Below are 19,373 nucleotides of genomic sequence, written 5' to 3' on the forward strand. Positions count from 1 at the left end.
TGGCTTCCAAAGTAAAGGGTTTCTTTTCATGTAGTTAAACATGTTTCAGTTTGGAAGTCCACCCCTAGTTGATGTTTTTGTATTTCCATTATAAATTTCCAATAAAGAGGAAGTGAATATATTTTCACTACTTTTTCCTAAGAATTTTGTCCTTCCTCTGAGGTCGGTCTTCCTCCCCATGTGAAGCAGTGTGTGGTAGGTATGTGCAGAAGCTGAGAATTGCACTGTGTAGTAGTGTAGGTTCAAGTTACTTCCACTAAAAAAACTATACACTTGGTTTTCTTGTCTTCATGGCACTCTTACCAACCATGTAATATAATAAAAGCTTTATTGTTGTTAAGTTTGGTGGTAGTCTGAATTTGTCTTAACTATATTTACTCATCTTAACATCATTTGAATTATATTACTAATTTAGGGCTTTTGCAATGGCACCTTTCTGGAAAGGGAATGCTATCACAGTATTTCTGGCACTAGGCTGTCAACTCCCTTAGGCAGAAAGGCCATGGAGGGTAATCCAACACAACTGCAGAAGGAAAGTAATTTGCACATTTTAATTCCAGGGAGGAAATTGCCATGGCAGAATTTTAGGGAAATTGTCATCGTGGTTAAGTAAGTGGCCACAGTAGCAGGTGTTGAAGAAGGTGGCAAGTTTTAGTTAGGTTCTAGAAGTTGTCACAGCACTGCAAAGCAAACACCATTGTTCTGCTCAGACATGGTGCTGAGAATGAGGGACACTGATGTTGATGCTTGAAAATATTACTGAGCTGTAACCACAGCACAGTCATGAGAGCCCAGGTTCTGGAGGTAGGTGTGGGAAAGTGATTGCTTTCCTTAGATTGAGTTCTTTATTGAGCTATGCCTTCCCTTGCAGATGTAGTAAAATACTGCTTTTTAATTGTTTTTGGTAAGAGTAGGGCAAGACCAGTTTTGTCAGATGGGCCTGTTATGGCTGAATTTCAATGACCACCAGTTGGAATACACTATTCCCCTTGCCCCAAACATAGTGGAACACAAATGCTGTACTGTGTAATGGAAATTCCTCTGCTGTTCACACCAGGTAGAGCTGAATTTGAAATTAGCACGTCACTTCATTGCTCTGCCATGATACAAACTTCTCTTGTTAGTCCCTCTCTTTATTTTTCATATGTCAAACTAAAGCCCTTCCTGAAGTGGCAGCTTCAGGATTAAATAAGTGGGCAGTTTTTGACTCAATTAGGGCAATTAGTGTTCAGTCATATTGCATGTTTAAATCCAAGGGTTGACATGTCAACATTTTGCTCTAGCTTAAAATAGGGCTATTTTTGTTCAGCAAAGTGAGTGTTTATGTATTGCCCATTACAATAGAAAGCTTAGTAAGCTAACTGAGCATAGTGTATTGAGAGATGCTGTTCTTCATTCAGGTTGACTTTTACTAAGATATAACAAAGTCTGGAACCATGGAAGAAGGACAAAAAACATATGTATGGACTTGATGTGAGGTTATAACACTGTCATGCCTCAAACAAGCAATGTGCCTTTTTTTCTTTCTAGCAATGCCATGTGGGCAGCATTGATGTGTGTGCCTGCTTCTGATAAGAGTAACGATTCAGGTGTGAGAAAACAGCAAAGATGTTGCTCTGTAAAATCTGTTGGAAGCCTGGTAGTTTGCAAACTCAGCTTCAACAAAAATCTTGAGTCTTTAAAATATTTCCCTCCTACATTATTTATATTGATGTGATATACAAGTGATACTGGTGTGACTGACTGTAAATCTGTGTAGATAAAAGAAGCACTACAAACAATGCAGCATTTTAAATGTGCAGCGTGGCAATGCTCCGTAATGGAAGTGATGCTTGTGATGTGCATAGTGTGAAGTGAGTAGCCAAAGATGAGAGGTAGACTTAGATCTTAATTTTGAGTAAATGCCTGCTAGTTTGGCTCAGTAACGTTCTGCACTTGACAATGTTCCATGGGAAGAAATACTACTTTAGCATTTTCTAAATGAACATCCTTGCAATGGGGGAACAAAATACCTCTTCCCGGCCAGATGTCTTAAATTAGTGTCTTAACTGTAACTAAGACTATGGTATCCATCTTTCAGTGTTTCTGTAAATGTGATTCAACAATGAACTTTCATTTGTCTATTTTTTGATGTACATTTTGTGCATTTTGTATGAGTGTATCCAATACTGGATGTACTATTCATTCTCACGGATGCACTACATAGACCTGTTAACCAGTTCAGCTTGTTTCCTGCCTAGTTAGATTGTTCACCAAAGACCTTTAATAAGCACACAGTACAACGTGGATTAGAGTAGTAGAGATGTAATCCAGATGTGTTGGGTAGGGGGAACTTTTTTCCTCTCCTCCTCTTTGACCTAGGGCAGTTATGCACAAGAATGTATGCAGAAAACCTTGAAGCTGAACATGACGCTGGAGTATTTCTTAGCTTCCTTTACCACCTACTGCCCCAGTCCTCTTTGCTCTGTTAGTTTGATCTTCTGTAATTTTATCTCAAGATTGTGTTTGGAATCTTCTAGTGGATTCTTTAGTGGACAAAAGCCCTGAGACTCTCCTTTTGAGACTACAGAGTGGCACAGGTAAAGGCTGTAGCCTTGCTGTGGTTGTTAAATGAGTTAATTCTTTTTTCATGGTTGGCTTGAAAATTGGAAAGGTTAACATTTTGATTTTTCTCCAGCAGCTGAGTTATTTTGACTTAATCTTCATGTTTTTACTTTTTTTGTACTTGCCAAAATGGGAGAAAATATTCTAAAGGCTCAGAGTCCAGTGCTTGGAGCGCTCTTGTTTTTATTTGCAGCTAACTTTGAGGATGATGTGGGACAGCTGTTCCACCACAGAAACACCCCAAATTTCAAGGCAGTATATCTGTGCCCTAAATCTACAGTTATCTTCAAGATAAATGCAGGATTGTGTGTCTTAGTTCTAGGTTCAAGATTTTTAGTCCTTTCTCTCAAAATAGAGGAGTATGAAGGTATAGTGTTTAAAATGTGCATATTTATTTTTCTGGCTAGCAGCTCTTGCTAACTTACCTTTGCCTCCTTTTTAATTTACAGTTCTGCCTTTAGAGATAGACTAGTCATTGTTTCTGCACAGTAGCATTTTTTCCCTTGCAGCACTAATTTGATTGCAAGATTTCCTTTAGTCTCCATCTAACTTTGTTCCAAACTTCTTCTGCCTCCAGCATGGCACAGGGTGTTCAAAATTTGTGATAACTCTGGCAATGTTTTTTCTCTGTTTTTCTCCTGCCATCATTGCACCAAAATACCACTAGAGAGTACAACATTCCCTTGCTTGCTGCAAGCCTGTGTAAATGCCATGTGAGTTTACAGCCTGCCCTCACTGAAGTACCTGTTATTAAAATTCTTTAACCTTTTAATGCTTGATGCATTTGCTCTCCATGTTTCCTGGTTGGAGGAGAACAGAGTTCTCTGAGGTAGGAATGGGCTGATGCAGAGGCTATGGATACATTGGCACATGCTGCTGGAGATTACTTCTATGTGGAATAGCAGCACTCATGGGTGCAGTTTTGCTTCCATTGCCAAGTTATATAAAAGTCTGCTCACACAAATAAAGGTCTTGATCCTTAATGAAGGGTAAATTAAGTCCAGATAAAATGTCCTGGTATAAGCTGTGCCAGAAAAGAAACTTCCTCCCATCTATCGGAGTCTGACACAGATCTTTTCATTCATCCTTTTACTTGGCTTTAGGCACACCTCCCAGTGGTTGTCAGGCAACCATAATAATGTTGCTGAATATGCAGGCTGGCTAATTGGATTGTCCCCTTCTTGGGTTTTTTGTTCAAATGATTTTGGTCATTTTTAGTAAGGCAAACTCATGCAAGTTGCTTTCTTTTTGGCTGATGTCATAAACCAAGGAGCTTTAAGAGTTCTGTGACATGTCAAGGGCAAAATTTTGCCTCTGTCACTACAGAAGCCATGCTAAGTACTGTTTTAATTCAGCACATTTCCCACTTGTATTCTAAACAGTCTATTCTAATGAGAATTTTTGTTTGGAAGGCAAACATGAATGGTCCTGAGCACACAGGTCAGCAGCACCACAAAAAATAAGTGTTCAAATAGTCTGAGAATTTCCTGCACCTTTGGTAGTAAAACTACCGCAGGGGTAGTTTTACTACCAAAAAATGGGTTCAGGAAAATAGCAATGCTTTACTAGAGGGTGAGACGCCACAGAAGGGAAATAAATAAGGATGGCAAGGGATTTTTTTGTTTGTTACACTCATTGGAAAATGTATTTAATGTGTTGTTCAGGAGAGTCTGTTTCTCTTTGTCAGCTTAACATGAGTGAACTCTTACAAGTGGTGTTGAATTTGAGTATCTGGTCATTTCCCTGATTGCTCTGAGCATATAAACTAAAAATGCATGTGATTTGTATGTACATAATCAAACTTGCCTTATATTAATCATTGTGAGGCAACTTAGTGTAGATTACTTATTTGATTTCTTCATTTTTTCTTATCTCATTTTAGATTCACCAAATTGAAGAGCCTTAACCTTTCGAATAATAATTTAGGAGACTTCCCCCTGGCAGTCTGCAGTATCCCAACGCTGACTGAACTCAACGTGTCCTGCAATGGCCTCAGAAGCATTCCAGCAGCTGTAGGAGAAATGCACAAGCAAGTACTTTTTTAGAACTTTCACATACACCGCCTGACAATAACAAAGGCAACAAGCAGTTTCATGGAACTGCATACTCCTGCTATGAGAAACAGTTTAAACTTGCAGGGTTCTGTCAGAGCAGACTGGCTTGTAGATCCATATGGAAGCAATTGTGGATGGAGGGAAAGCACGCTTTGTGCCTCAGAGCTCTTCCAGTCTCCAGCATTTGACACAAGGGTCACCTTCACGGTGAAGAAAATCTTTTAACCCTTCTTGCTTATGTTCTTCAGCTGTCATACAAGTTGTATTTCTGGAGATAGAACTGTCTAACAGCCTACACTTCATAGTTGCCAAAGCTTTTAATTATTTGGTGAATATCTTCTGTAGCAGATGTTACAGCATTATTCATTAGCATTTTTCTTTCTGCTGCCCTTTTGTATATTGTATGTCACTGTAACTGCGTCAGATTTGTGTGTTTATAGGAAGGAAATGGGATTTAACAGGTCACTCATTTTCTTCACTCTCCCTTCCCCTCTTCTAATAGCTTGCAGACATTTTTGCTGGATGGCAACTTTCTCCAGTCCCTTCCCGATGAATTGGAGCATATTCATCAACTCAGCTATGTGAGTCTGTCCTTCAATGAGTTCACTGACATTCCTGGAGTGCTGGAGAAGCTGACTGCCATGGATAAGCTCTGTATGTCGGGAAACTGCATGGATACCCTGAACCTACAGGTGTTAAAAAGGATGCCTCATATTAAGCACGTGGATCTAAGGTAGGTATTCAGAAAAGGGGAAGAATTAGTGAGCCTAAATTATTTGTGTTGAAGTGGCTTCTCCTTGGCTGTCAGAATTGCCTCTGGGTATAACTCTCTTGTGTTTGTCCACTGAACTGTGTTTCTGGTGGTGTTATGTAACTCCCAGCACTTGCCGTGACTTAGCACTCTTCTTGGAGGAAGTTGGAGCATTTAGGGGAATCAATATGAAATGAGTTTTAGGGGAAATGAATGTTTGCACCAAAGGATCAAACAAAACAGAGCCTGGGGCGCTTGTGATTCCTGCAGTTTGTGCTGCTGCAGTGTTAATGCAATAGACCTGATAGTCCCTGGCCCAAAAAGCTTCTATCTGATATCTTACAGATTTGTGAGGTGAAAAAAAGGGCGTTGAAGGTGAAAGGGCAAAACCAGATATTTTAGCATTTCTTGGTGTGTTAAAAGACCTTGTCCACCATTAGTAATGTTATTTTATTGATGCCCTCAGAGGGGTCCAAGGAGATCCTTATTACAAATGGCTCTGGTAGGAGATGGTTCTCTGTTATTATGGTCTTTGGGGAGGACAAATTCTGCAGTCAGCTGGTCAAGGCTCAATTCTGAGCCTGCACCATGAGGTCCATATAACCAAATTTTGGAACCATGCAGTTAAGCTAAAGTAAGATCAAACTTATTTTACTGTACTGCCATGTAGCTGTCAAGACGTTGCAGTCTAGGATGGGCCAGCATAAGTTTGGCTAAAATAGGTAGGTGAATTCTGAAGTGCTTCTGGTAGGGTTAAAATATGTCTGTGTTAGTACATATGTTAAAAGCAAATAAATTTGCCTCAGAAGATTTTGTGGCTGACCTGGCCATGAGTTCCAGTGGTGCAGTTTCAGCCCTCTGATTGTCTGCTGCATCCTTTCTGCACCTAGCAGTGAGCAGTGGTTCTTTGTGGCACTAACTGAAATAGCAAATGTTTACTTCCTGTACAATGAAGTGCTTTGCTTCAGTGAAATCACAAAGAAGCACTGTGTGCAAATTGAAAATATAAAAGGTAAGGTGGTGTTGGAGGGGACATATTAATTACCCTATTATTTTAATTGGAAGATGTAGCTACTCTAAAAACACGACTGTTACACAGAGGGCAGTGCTTGGAAAGCAGGAGCAACAGGAGAACTACAAGTATTTGTCACCTGCTGTAGAGAGGGCTCAGCTGGCTTAGTGGGCCAGCAGAAGCTACTGTACTGATTTTAATGTTCTGCTCAGAGCTGGGAATTTGAAACTGATCTCTTTGGAGTGCTCTGCAGTCTTAAACTTTATGGGGCTATAGATAATCTCATTCAGTTATAACTTCTGGGGAAGTTGCTGAGTATTAACAGTATCAATGCACTGCAGTAAAGATGTGTAAAACCTGTCCTCTTTATCTGTCAGACCCAATTGTCTTGGATTTTTGCTTTATTTTCTTTCAACACTCATTTTCAGGTCTCTGAATTTGCTTGCTGTGAAGCATGGAGAGGCAAGAGGCAAATACATGGGAATTCATAAATCTCAATTTGGCCTTTCAGTAAGGCAAGGGTCTCCAATACATGCTGATTACTTGTATGTGCTGGATTTTTCCAGCAGATGATAGGCCAGCAAGAACTGTAGAAATTTTGTTCTTTTCCAAACTATTGGGCACAAATAACAGCCAGATCATATTTTATTTTTATAGGCACAGTAACAGTAATGCTTAGCTTTTAGCAGAGCTTTTCATCAGTACTTTTCAAGGTAGTTTAGAAAGGAGCTTGGTGTCATCATTCTTTTGTCATGAGGGATAAAGGTACAGAGCATAGCTATCCTGCTTTCCAAAGGATTAAAACCGTAACATAACAAAGGGGAAAATATTAAAAATCAGCCTTGTTCAGAACCTGAAAGCGTGCTAGTTTAATCCAATGCAGCTGACTGATTCTAGAGCAAGCAATGGTTTGTCAGCAGGAGCCTGCCTTCTAACTACAACTTATCTCCTTTTTGTCTGCAAGATTGAATTCAATTAGGAGATTGGAGGCCGAGGAAATAGATTTTCTGCATCATGTGACCCAACTGGATCTGCGAGACAACAAACTTGGGGAGCTGGACGCGACAGTTTTTAACAACGTGGAAGTGTTGCACTGTGAGCGGAATCAGCTGGTGACCCTCAAAATCAGCGGCTATTTCCTCAAAGCTCTGTATGCTTCCTGCAATGGTGAGTGGCAGCTGTGGTACTGTCATTGTACCTGGCTCTCTGTGAGATGCTTCTGGAGCGTAGTGCACATAGTCAGGAGGTTCTTGACACAGTCCTAGATAAAAGGGTTTCACATGTGCTGTGTAATGCTACTGGCAGTTCTGGGCTTTGGAAGTGACTTCCTAATAAAAATACGATTTGGAGGTCTAAGAACTGTGAAAATCTCAGAAATTCTTCTCTGTGTCAGTAGGGAGGGTTCTTGAATTTGTCACTTATTTTGGTTGCATTGATGTGTTGCTCTACTAAAACCAGTAGGAATTTACTGCTTTTCTCTGCACTGAGAAAGTTTGAACAAGTGAGCGTTTGGGAGACAACCCAAAACGCTAAATTTTTGCTCCTCCCTCCAGCTGCTTAGCCTGTCCAGAAAGGTCTGAAATTCATAATGGTAACTTCATTTCCTTGTATTTGATAATAATAATGCAGCCTTGTGCATATGCAGTTGCATGACTGCTGTGTTTCATGAACAGGATCTGTTTGATCTGTCTCTGGAAACTGCTATTACTTAAAATACTCAGTTTGCACCACAATTTTTATAATTTAGAGTAGTTCAGTATGGAATAAAGAAAATGCAAAGCAGGAGAACTGTGCATTTGATGAGCAGTCTGAACTGCCTTTAAAAGGCTGTCATCTTAGCAATATCTAAGCCTGTGCCTTCATTAAGTATTCATGCCAGGATCTTTGTAGCTGAGAAAAGTTAACATAATCTGAGCATGTGCTGTTCAATGTGGGCTGAGAATCCAAGTCAACCCATGTCTTGCAACCAACTGCGTATTTGGTCTTGCTGTCCCTCCTGGCTTGTCCTCTCATTACCCTCGGCCACCGTGTTTTCATCTCATTTTCCAAAGAAACTGCTTGTTACAGTTGCACTTCAGCTGATTTTTCTGTAGGCTCAAAAAAATGTCTGTTTGGGTTTTGGTTTTTTTTTTTTTAACTTAGCACTAAGCACTAGCTACCTGAAACCTTAAGACTTGACCATGAACTATATTTTGATTGCTTCAATAATAACATTACTAGCTCTAGTTGTGTTATAAAAGATCTGCCTGCAACTGGGAACTCCACAGGCATGCCAAGGCTTATGTAATGTGTTGACAAATACTCTGGATCTTGCCATGACCTAGAGGACTCTGGCATTCTGTAACTTGCTGTTCCAGCGTGGGGAGGTTCCCTTCCCATGCTTATATCTTAAGTGAACAGTGAGACAAAAGTAGAGCAGTTTTGTGACTGACTCTTCTGGGCAGAAGGCGGCGGAGGTGAAGTTACAGCTCTTGTGACAGAAATGGAAAAAATGAGAATTTGCCATGAAACTTTTAAAATCCTCTGCTCTACTCTCATTAGATCAGTTATGCAGTGTCAGTCATAGCAAGTACAATGTAACAATGTACTGAAACATAATAAAGAAACGAACTCACAAGGGGTTCACAAAGGTCCATATCTTCAGAAATTTTTTAGGTTATTGATGTGGTCTGAAATCTCTGTGTGTTAGCTCTTAAAATAGTTCTTATGGAACAGTCATTTAAGTGCAAATCTTTATCATCACTTTTCTTGTTATATGTATTTTTTCCCCTAGAACTTGTTCACCTTGATGTGTATCCAGTTCCTAATTGCCTGGCTTATATGGATATTTCTAGGTAAGAGTGTTTTTTTCTTGGACCCGTGAAATATAAATCAAAGAGACTTATGGAACAATGACATTCACTGTCATCTTGCTGAGTGGGAATGGGGGTAGGAATTGGACCTTGGGATAAGAAAAGAGAAATTTTTAGAGTTAGAGGATGCTTTTTTCCTGCAGTTCAGAAGGTCAGTTCTTTCCTGTTTTCTTTTTATAGATTTTATCTTTTTTTTTTTTTAATTATTGCCCAAATCAAAATTTCTATTTCTTTATAGTTAAAGAATTTCCATGATTTAAAGATTTCCTGTCTTATGGAGTTAGAACATGATGATTCAAATGCACACCAATCTGAGACTTGTTGAGAAGTTACTTTCTGGATATGTCTGCAGCGTAAACCCAGCGTAGGTGATGGTTTGATAGTTTACTCATCAGTTTGGCAGCTCCTGCAGCTTCTCGTAGTTCTCTGCAGCCCTGGCTGCTGCAGGGATGTCTGCAGTTGCCATTTGAAGGCATACATAAATTTCACCTTAATGAGGGAGGTGGGATAAGGGAAGAAATGGAAAAAGAGGGTGTTTTAGTTTGTTTTACAGTTCCAGGAATGAATCAGGAAAACATTTATACACGTGCCTAATGACTGTCTTATTTAAGAAATTACTCATCTGCATTTAAAGTGATAATCTCATTCATTAAAAAACCTACGTAAAGCGCTCACACTGTTGAGGGTGGTCATAACAATTAGTGAGCTACCTGGGCTGGTGGCCATCAACATGGAGGTTCATCAGCCCTCAGTTACTCACATTGTCCTAAATGTAACACACTGGTGTGACTAAATAAGGGATTTGTTGAAAAACTATCTTTGAAAAGCTGTGTCCTCCATTTATTTGTTAATGAATTGGTGCAGAATGCATGATTTTGATCACAAAACCCTTTTTGTGCTTCATTGCAGTGATGGCATTGTAACTAAATGGGTAGGGTGTCCTTAGCTTTTTGTCTCTCTTGGAATCTGGGAAATGCATTTGAGATCAGAAAGGAAGCTATCTGAGAAGAGGGGTTGTGTTGCCATTGCATACTTTGATTGAGTATTATTGCAGGAATAAACTAAAGGATATGAGCACATGAATGATTTATATTCATGCTTCATAAGCATCCTATTCCTGAACTTCAGGTCTACAAGTGTCTAACTATTATTTGATGTCCAGTTTGCATCTGTGTATTCTGACTGAAGTAGTCATTATGTGGATGCATTTGCACACAATCTCCTCCATGTGTCTTGTGCTGCCAATTTTTGTCATTAAGGCAGGATGCAGGAGTGCCCCACAGTGCCTATTTGCATGTTTTCATGCAGTATTTGGAAAACCTTGCCTCCAAGATGTTAGTTTCCAGAAGGGTTAGTTCTGTGAAGATAAATGCAAGAAAAGCAAAACAGTTGGCTTGAAAGATACACAGAAAAAAATTTTGCTCTGTTCAGTGAGATAGCAAAAGAATGGTTGAGTGGATTTCAGTGTACTTGAGAAATTGATGAGATATTTCAACTGTGTAAGGTGTGAATATCTTCTGAGGAGCATCTCAGAAATTTTTTTCTCCATGGAGAGATTTCAGCTTTGGTACTGTGATACTCTTAATACCCCCCTGGTAATTTGGAAGCTTTTTTTTTTCCATTTTCTTAGTGACTGCACATGTAGGGAGATAACAGTGCTGTTAGCTTTCTTGCCCCCTCACTCAGGACCTGATTGCACTGGTACTGCCCTTGCAGAAGGATGGATGGTAGAATCTCACAGGCAAGATGCTATGTAGCAGATTTGTTTCCTGCAGGTATCTGTATCTCTCTTGGGCCTGTGTTCTTAATAGCCTTTACATCTCAATTATAATTTAGTTACACCTCTTTGTGTTCTTTATTCACAGAAATCACCTGGAAAACCTGCCTGAGTGGGTGTGTGACGGCAGGAAACTGGAAGTGTTGGATGTTGGCCACAATCAGATACGTGAGCTGCCTGCCCGGTGAGTCTTGCATACCAGTTCCACATTGGGGAACAGGATAAACAATTCAAAAATAATTGCTGACTCAGTGTTTAGCTTGTTCCAGTGACTGTCAGGGCTGTTTTATCTTTTGTTTGATTTTATTTTTACCTTGTGGGGTGTCGTCATGCCTCGAGCTTCCACCTAGCCTTTCTTCTTTTACTTTCATGCAGAGAAGATAGTGCCTTTGAACTTTGAAGCTGTTCATGTGGCTGTTCAGGCAGGAAAGCACTTCATTTTTAGTGCTGAATATTAAATATTTACAGCCATAACTTTACATGGCAGTTTAGAAATTCAGCACTTGCAGTTTAGTTTCAGTGATGCTTGGAGACTCCAGTTCACAGCCTTGTTTGAATGAAAAAGGGTTTAAAGAAGGGAAAGCCTCATCAAGTAAGTAAATTCCTGCAAGAAAAACAATTGCCTTCACTACCAAGATGATCTCTTTCCAGAAGTGTAGACTTAAAATTGATAAATATAAATGATAAAAAAGAAGTCAAGAGGAAACAAAATAGGAGTTGAGTTTAAATAATAAATGAGTCTTGCTATTATTTGTTCTAGAGAGAGCTGTCTGTTGAATTATACTGCTTAGGTGGTGATGTTGGGCATTTTTAAATTCCTGCCTTCACTGGAAGAGAGCTGTCATTTTAGATTGTTCTGTACACTTTGAAAGAGATGTTGTGTAAGATGATGATGTATCATGAGCTACTAAATCACAGAAAAGCTGAGTTGGAAGGGACCCACAAGGATCATCAAGTACAAATATCTTCCTTAAGGAGCTGTACAGCACAGAAAAGCATCAGAAACCAAGAACATTTTTTTTCTGGGTCAGGTGGATGTGTAAGATGGTGTAAACTTGTTCATTTTAGTGTCAGAAATGGGAAAAGAGTAGATATTAAAAATACGAGCAGAAGAGAATGTGAGGAGAGTTACCAAGCAAACTAGCAGGCTGATGTGCAGACTGTTAATCCCTCTGTTTTTTCATGCACACACACAAAAAAATGAGGCTGTGCCTACTCAGAAGGTGGAGGTGCAAAAGTTCATTTTTCTTTCATTTGCACTTCATAACAGCCAGAACTTTCAAGGCATACCAGATATCTCTGGGAGATTAATGATTAGCTGAAATTAGGTACAGTCAACATCCCACTTGTCTCTCCTGCCATCTTATCATTAACCCCAGGAAATAGCTTATCTTTGAAAGTTCTTCTTTGTAGTATATGTCTAGATAGCTTAGCTCCTAATAAGTCAGCTCAGTTTTAGGGTCCTGTTCCATTTAAAAGGCAGGCTTTGCATATCTTAAACTTTAGGGGAAATTTGGGTCTGGACTCAAATGCAAATGGCTCAACATGCTTAAGTATTAAGGAAATGCAAGTAAAAACTGAATGAGTGTGTTCAGGTGCTCTGCTCTGTACTTCTTCTACATAGAATAGCATTCTGGAAACCTGTGAAGTGAATCAGCAGGGCTCTCCTAGGAGGCTGCTTGTGACACTTAAACACAAATGTTGAAGCCTTGAGTGACCAGCATATTCCTGGTGGGGTGAATGTTGCATCTGATCTAAACAAACTACACTTGATGCCGTGTGTTTGCCTTTTGAAACAGAAAAATAATCCTTGAAGACAAAGAGTTGAAGCAGTTGAGATAGAGGTTTCTGTACTAGCATTTGTCTCAATTAAGGGAAGAGGGAAAATGTCCCCTGGACTGTAATGCAACTGTTTTAGCTTTAAAAGTACTGAAAAATAACAAAAAAAGGGTACTTGGTCTTAGCTATGCAGGACAAATTCATAAAAATCATACTGCCAAAGAGAAAGGAAATGCTTCAATTAGGGGTTGCCAAAATGATCTTGTTGCCATCAGTGAATAGACGTTTGTATGTGTTTTTGTTCCTTTTTTCTGTTTTTTTTTTTTTAAAGATCTATCTGTAGTAAACGTTGTGTTCTCTTGAAGAGTTGTTTCGTAAAGGAGTTGGTAGAATGCTTGAATGCTTACACCAAACCATGTTTTCTGAGAAGATGCTGATGATGAATGACGTGCTTGTCCTTAGAATTTATTGATTTCACAAAAACTTCCAGTGGGAATTGGGCAAGCGGGAAAGCTGCCTGTATGGAAGAGCAGTCCCAGCATCCTGGTTCCCCACCCACTTGAGAACTAGGCATTCCAGGCTCATCAGGAGCTTGTTTAGTTAAATGCCCTTCAACCTCTTTTCAGCTACCCCAGGTCCTGCAGTGCTTGTCTGACTTAAAAAATAAGAGAAAGCAAATTTAAAAAAAAAACAAAAAACAAACAAACAAACAAACAACCAACCAAAACCCCCCAAAGATTTACTGGGTTCTTCTGAGTTATGGAAAGAGAAAATCTCTGAGGATTTTGGCACAATTTCAGCTCTTTTAAAAATTTTTAAATGGTGCTGCCCCCAACCATCCCAGAAAAAAATCCAAGGGAATTTTTTTTTTTTTGCTGTCAACCAGTTCTGTTTTCTACCCTGATATTTGGTGTTGACAGTATTAGCCAGTCTCAAAAAATGGAATACAAAGGCAAATCCATAACTGAGAGATTTTTCAAGAAAAAATAGAGCAAACCAAAAATGGTTAAATAATGAATACATAATAGATAGGATTATCATTTTGGTAAGTCTTTTGAGCCTTCTGGAATGATAGGGCTGGCTGTTGACTTGTATCCATGGCCATAACTCAGACAACCCAGCCAAGTGAGATAACTGTTAACACTGGCATGCAGATACCGAGAGTGACGGTATCTGTCAAGGGGAAAATACTCAACGTGCTTGATTGATGATTTTGGCACAATAATCCCATGACCTGATGCATTGTAGGGAAGAGGGTGGGAGGCTTGTTATGTGTATTTGGGTCATTGTGACAGAGGGAAGATTTTTACTTTAATGCTGAATAATTCGAGAGTATTTGATTGAAGCAGGTCAGCATGTTGCATGGTCTCTCCAGATTAAACAGTACAGTAGCAGGCATGCAAGACAGATGTAAGACATGTGGCAGATGAGGAATAATCTTTTTTCCTTAATTTGCTGAAAGTGGTTTCTATTCAAAATTAAGAGTTGCTCTATTTTTGGTTTCTTTAGGTGCATGCCCTCATTCCTTTGTCTATCCTGTGAATTTAAGCTATACTGTTTGATCAGAACAGCTATTTTTCTCTTTCTGTTGCCCTCTTCTCCCTTCCCCTTCTCTCTAGCCCCACAAAAAATGGAGCAGGGGAGTGGGACTCCAGGTTGTCTATTGGTTGTAAAAACTCGAGAAAGTAAAGCTGATTAGATAAATTTCATTTGCTGTAGAACTGGAAAGGAGGCTTTATGTAAGTCTGGTATTAACAGAAAAGAAAAATTGTGGGGGTGGGGAGTTGCATTGGATTATGAGTCAGCACATGATGAGTAGAGCACTGTAAAGCCTGTGGGGTGACTGGTGATTTCACCCCCACTTCTGAAGTGATTGCATTGGCAAGGGGATCCCACCTGTGCAGATTTCTGCAGTCGTTGTTAGCAATTACCTCCTTCACTGTTGTGCTTCTATATTCATGTTTTATACAGTGTCATAAAATAACCCTTTGTCACTACTTTCACTCCTGAATCATCTGTGAACCTCCTTCCCTGTCTCTGAAAACCTTTTGAAGAAGTTGGTGTAGAGTGGGAAGACATTCTTGGATCTGTGCGTAATTAATATCACGTCTGCTAATCAGTTGGCTGAATCACTTCTTTGTAATGAGCCATGATACCATATTTTAATTATCAAAGGAAGTCCTCAGCTTAAATTTTTCTCATTTTTGGTGTTTTTCATTTCTCTTAAGGTTGTTTTACAACAGTAGCTTGCGGAAGCTGCTGGCAGGACACAACATGTTAGCAAGGCTCCCGGATCGGCTCGAGCGAACGCAGGTGGAGGTCCTGGACGTGCAGCACAACCAGCTCCTGGAACTGCCATCCAACCTGCTTCTGAAAGCAGACAGGTAAAATTATAAAGACATTTGTTCCTTTTGACTTGTATGTGATGAGCCTTGCTTGGCCTGTTACTTCCTGGTTCAGAGGGTAATCTGAGGTTCCTCTAATTTGGAAGTTGCCAAGCCTTGTGTGGTAAGAACAGATGTCTGCCCAACTCACCAGAGCACATTCTTTTTATTCTGGTTTTGTTTCCTTATATGGTTGCTTCTTTTTTCCCACCAAGCTCCTGCTGAACACCTACTTCTTGAAATCTAGCTCTGGAGTTAAGCACATGCTATTTTCTACTACATATACTGAAATGGTTTAGTGGCAGTTTCTTTAAATACCTATTTCTTAGGCTTGTTTGATGAAGTGTGAAAGCTTTTTTTTTCCCCTTCAGTCAGAGGCTAGAACTTATTTATACCTGTCAAACAAAACAAAATCTATGCATAAGGCTGTCAGAATAATTCAGTTATTCCCCTGTCCCTACTTTTTGAATTTTTTTTGTGCTTTTTAAATGTTTGTCACTAATTTAGCTGGTGTCACCACGTGATCTGCTTTCTGGATTCTTATTTTTATGGTGCTATTTCTTTACTATCAGAGTCTTTAAGGTTTTGGGGTATTTTTCTGAATATGAACATATTCTTCAAGTGACTGTGATTGGAATATAGGAGGTTGGTAGCATCATCTGGGGATGGTGGATGGGCTGGCCCCACTTGGTGTCAGCATTCCTTGCGCTTCTTCACTTCCACATATAGTCATGGGATTTCTGAGTGCTCAATGCATGCATAATTTAGCAGACAGTGAGATTGTGTGCTAAGGGGGGGGATTTATTTCTGATCCTAGCTGTGACAAAAGGAATGCAAAGCTCCTGGCTTTCTTGAGAGGTGCAGAAGCAAAAGAGGTGGTGATCTCCCTGGCAGAGCTCCTTTCCCAATTAAGAGTATTGCAAAACCCCTCCTTTTATGCTGTTGTTAATTTTATTATGAGCATCTGGTTAAATTTCCTGGAATTGACTTGGAGAATTAGGTTGATGGTTGAGATGCTTTTTAAATAAACTCTTTAACCGTTAATGTGTTAACTTGAAAACAAAATAAAACTTTAAATAATTTTCAGAGAGCTCCTGGTATTTTGAAAGCAATGAGAGAAATAATTTTGCAAAATTTGTTTTAAAAACAGTTTGTAGGGCTGGGATGTAGTGTACCACAATTTTGGCAGAGAGAGAACCTGATTTTTTGGTACTGCAGCTCATCTGTAGGCAGGGTTGGGGTTTTTTTGTTTGGTTTTTTGGGGTTTTTTTTGGTTGTTAGTTTTTGGTTTGGTTTGTTTTTTGTGATGCCAAAATGAAAAACTACAAAGCTAAAACCAGGACTGGGGATAGATTCCCAGAAGTTTACTAGGAATATGCTGAGAAGAGGTAGAATTAAGGAATACTTTGAATAACAGTGTTAAGTGGCTGGGAAACTTTTTTTTCCCCTCTGCAGCTTTTGAGCAGTATAGGGCTGGTGTTTTCAAAGTCTTGTACAGGTCCTAACAAAGTCATGCACCATCACAGGAGGTAAACAGGGCTTTACCCATTCTGACATCTCATCACCAATGCAGCCTCCCCTGGCTGTGATGATAATAGGAATAGATATCCAACCCAGGTTGGCTTGGGTAGTGTTTTACCTGTTGATCCTTACCCTTTAACTTGATTTAAGATGATAGAGCTTGTCCATGCTGGTTCTCCTATGAGTGCTGCAAAAGTGAGAACTCTGAAGGGAAGCAGCAGTACAGGTTAATATATTAGTGTACAAAGTCAGAGTTTTAAGTTTGGGATTTCCTACGTAAAACTTCTTTCCTTTTGTTTTCAAATGGTTGCATCTATCAGCAGCTAAGTGTCAACAGAAATGTGTCTGGAAAGGCACTCAGGAGATTGTTTTGGTTTTAAAAAGGTAAAATGCTTCTCTTCTCCAAGCATTCCCTGGGAAGCACAATCTGGACTGCCAGACGTGCCAAGAGAACTGGTTTTCCTGAGTGGTGTGCCATGGTCTCTACCCCGTGTGTAATATTGGACAAATCACTTTACCTTACAGTACCTTTATCTCTGCATAAAATGACTTGCCTTTTACAGCCTCAAAAAGATTTGGGCTTGTTTTGGTTTGTTTTTTTTGAAAGGTACTCGGGTCTGTGCAACTGACAGATGATATCTTGTCTGGATATGAAGTCTCATGCTGTGAATTATAAATGCTTTCGCTTTCTCAATCCTGAATATTTGACAAAGTGGGTGTGAAGTGCCTTGGGCAAACTTCAGCACAAGCACTGGTGGGCTTTGACATCTAGAAGAACATCTGAGAAAGCCGAGGAAATGGGTGCACTGGTGCACAAAGAGAGAATATCACTTTCACCAAAAAAACCCCATCCAAACCCCAAATACTGAAAAACCTCAGTTCTCTTCACAGAGGAATCTATAAGCATTGATTTTCTGCCTTAATCCTTCAAAAAACAATGAAAAAGTGTAATTTTTTGCTGAAGAGTATAATTAGGGATATTTTGTTGGTCTGCTTTTTAATTAATTTTCTATTTTAAACTGTTAGTCAAGGAGAAATTGAGGACTAGCCTATGACACATCTCTCTGACCAAGATAGAACTTGGTTCTGTTTATTGCACTGAAAGTATGCACATCTTGATCATGTTAGCAAGGATTTCTCTTGTGGGGTGGGGATTTTCTTGGCAAGATCAGTGCTACAGAGGCAGCCAGATAATCTCTTCATTTCTCATTACCATATGCTGGAAAAACAGAATATTTCATGCAAGTGCTGCAGCTGATGGGGAAAACTCCCAAACTGAGTCCTGAACCTTTTTTTGTGCACCTGCATTCCTGAAGCCTTTCACTTCTATGCTCTGCTGTATCTGTTGTGATACCTTTTCCACTGATTCTTGTACAGACATCTACTGCCTTCCTTGAGCAGTTTGCAGGCAAACTACCATTTAATGGCATGGACACTGTTGCACCAAGTGCTCTCCAGATGAAACAAATGAGTCTTCAAGTGATTTAGCTGGGCACAGTAGAAAAACAGTGGTCAGGGCAGGGTTAAAAATGGGGAAGCACAGTGGTAAGATGGGCAAGGGTTTGTCTCTTGCCTAAGCTCCTTTCCAGTTAGAATGAGTGCTTTCAGTGGCAACCCTTAAAACAGCCATTAGACTTCTTAAAGCATTTGTGTGGTGAAGATTTGTAGCTGTGATGTGCACAGCTTAAACCTTGGGCTTTGTTCTGCAGCGTCTGGTAGTGGCCAGCTGTGGTGGTTAAGCCAATGTCAGCTATTCAGAGCTTGTCTAGACTCTGTCTGCAGGATTTTTGTTTTCAGCTTTGTTCAGCTGTTCCTACCTCATTAGATTTTCTGTTTGTTTTGAATTTATTTTATTTGTTTCAGTGGGTTTGGCTTTTGCTGGAGTTCTGGAAGGTGACCCAGTTAAATTTTCTCTCGTTTGATATTTGCCATTTCCACCCACTGTGGCTGCTTCTTTGTGATGCAGGGATTCAGTCCTATCCTGGATGCAGGGGAAGTGTGAGGGAGGAAACCAAGTCAAATGAATGCCAAGTGCTGTTTGATGCACTTGCTTGTGTTGCAGAAATGCTTGGCCACATTTTCTCTTTGATGCTGGGTTAAGGATTGCAAGCAGGTACTTTAGAAACTGGGGAAATCCTGGTTTATAAAATAGCTAAAGATAGGTTAGAAAGTAAGAGCTGATGAGGGAGCAGCAGTGAAGTGGTTTTTCTGGCAGTCTGTCAACAGGAAGGGGATTCACTTGAGTGTTTCTGTCTTTTACTTTATTTAATTTATTTTTTTAAAGAAGAAATACTCTCCTCTGCACAGGCTGGCAGAACAGCTTTGATTTTTTTCCCCCTCTCTTTTCCCCCCAGACATGCTTAGCTTACAGGATTCTTCCTCACACACCTGCTACCACATTCATAAATTATTTTAGTCTTTGGCAATCAGAAATTGAGGACATGTCTCTGCAGAAGGCACTGGAGAAGAAATTTTGTGTTTTGATTGCTCTGTACTGATGGAGATCTTGGGGCATAGGCCAAACTGGAGATCTTGATTTCTCTGCAAATTCTCTTTGCAACTGCAGTGTTCTTTCCAACTCTTATCAGTACTTTCAAGCTAAACATTGTGGTTTTGATTTGTTGCTGCTTCACCAAAGA

General features: G+C 39.8%; 1 protein-coding gene across 1 annotated transcript in view; it reads left to right on the plus strand.

Annotated features, from left to right (window-relative positions):
• Positions 1 to 19,373, plus strand: part of PHLPP1 (PH domain and leucine rich repeat protein phosphatase 1) — a gene marked incomplete at its 5' end in the record, with an annotated part of 137,010 nt that overhangs the window by 95,606 nt on the left and 22,031 nt on the right. Inside the window, 6 exon segments of the mRNA XM_054285449.1 lie at positions 4,487 to 4,633; positions 5,161 to 5,391; positions 7,386 to 7,588; positions 9,195 to 9,255; positions 11,139 to 11,234; positions 15,058 to 15,213. Coding sequence (XP_054141424.1) covers positions 4,487 to 4,633; positions 5,161 to 5,391; positions 7,386 to 7,588; positions 9,195 to 9,255; positions 11,139 to 11,234; positions 15,058 to 15,213 — 894 coding nt within the window.

The sequence above is a fragment of the Melozone crissalis genome, unplaced genomic scaffold, assembly GCF_028551555.1.
Source record: "Melozone crissalis strain CALT ecotype California unplaced genomic scaffold, PUWL_Pcris_2 ptg000042l_1, whole genome shotgun sequence".
In the NCBI taxonomy this organism is placed as follows: Eukaryota; Metazoa; Chordata; class Aves; order Passeriformes; family Passerellidae; genus Melozone; species Melozone crissalis.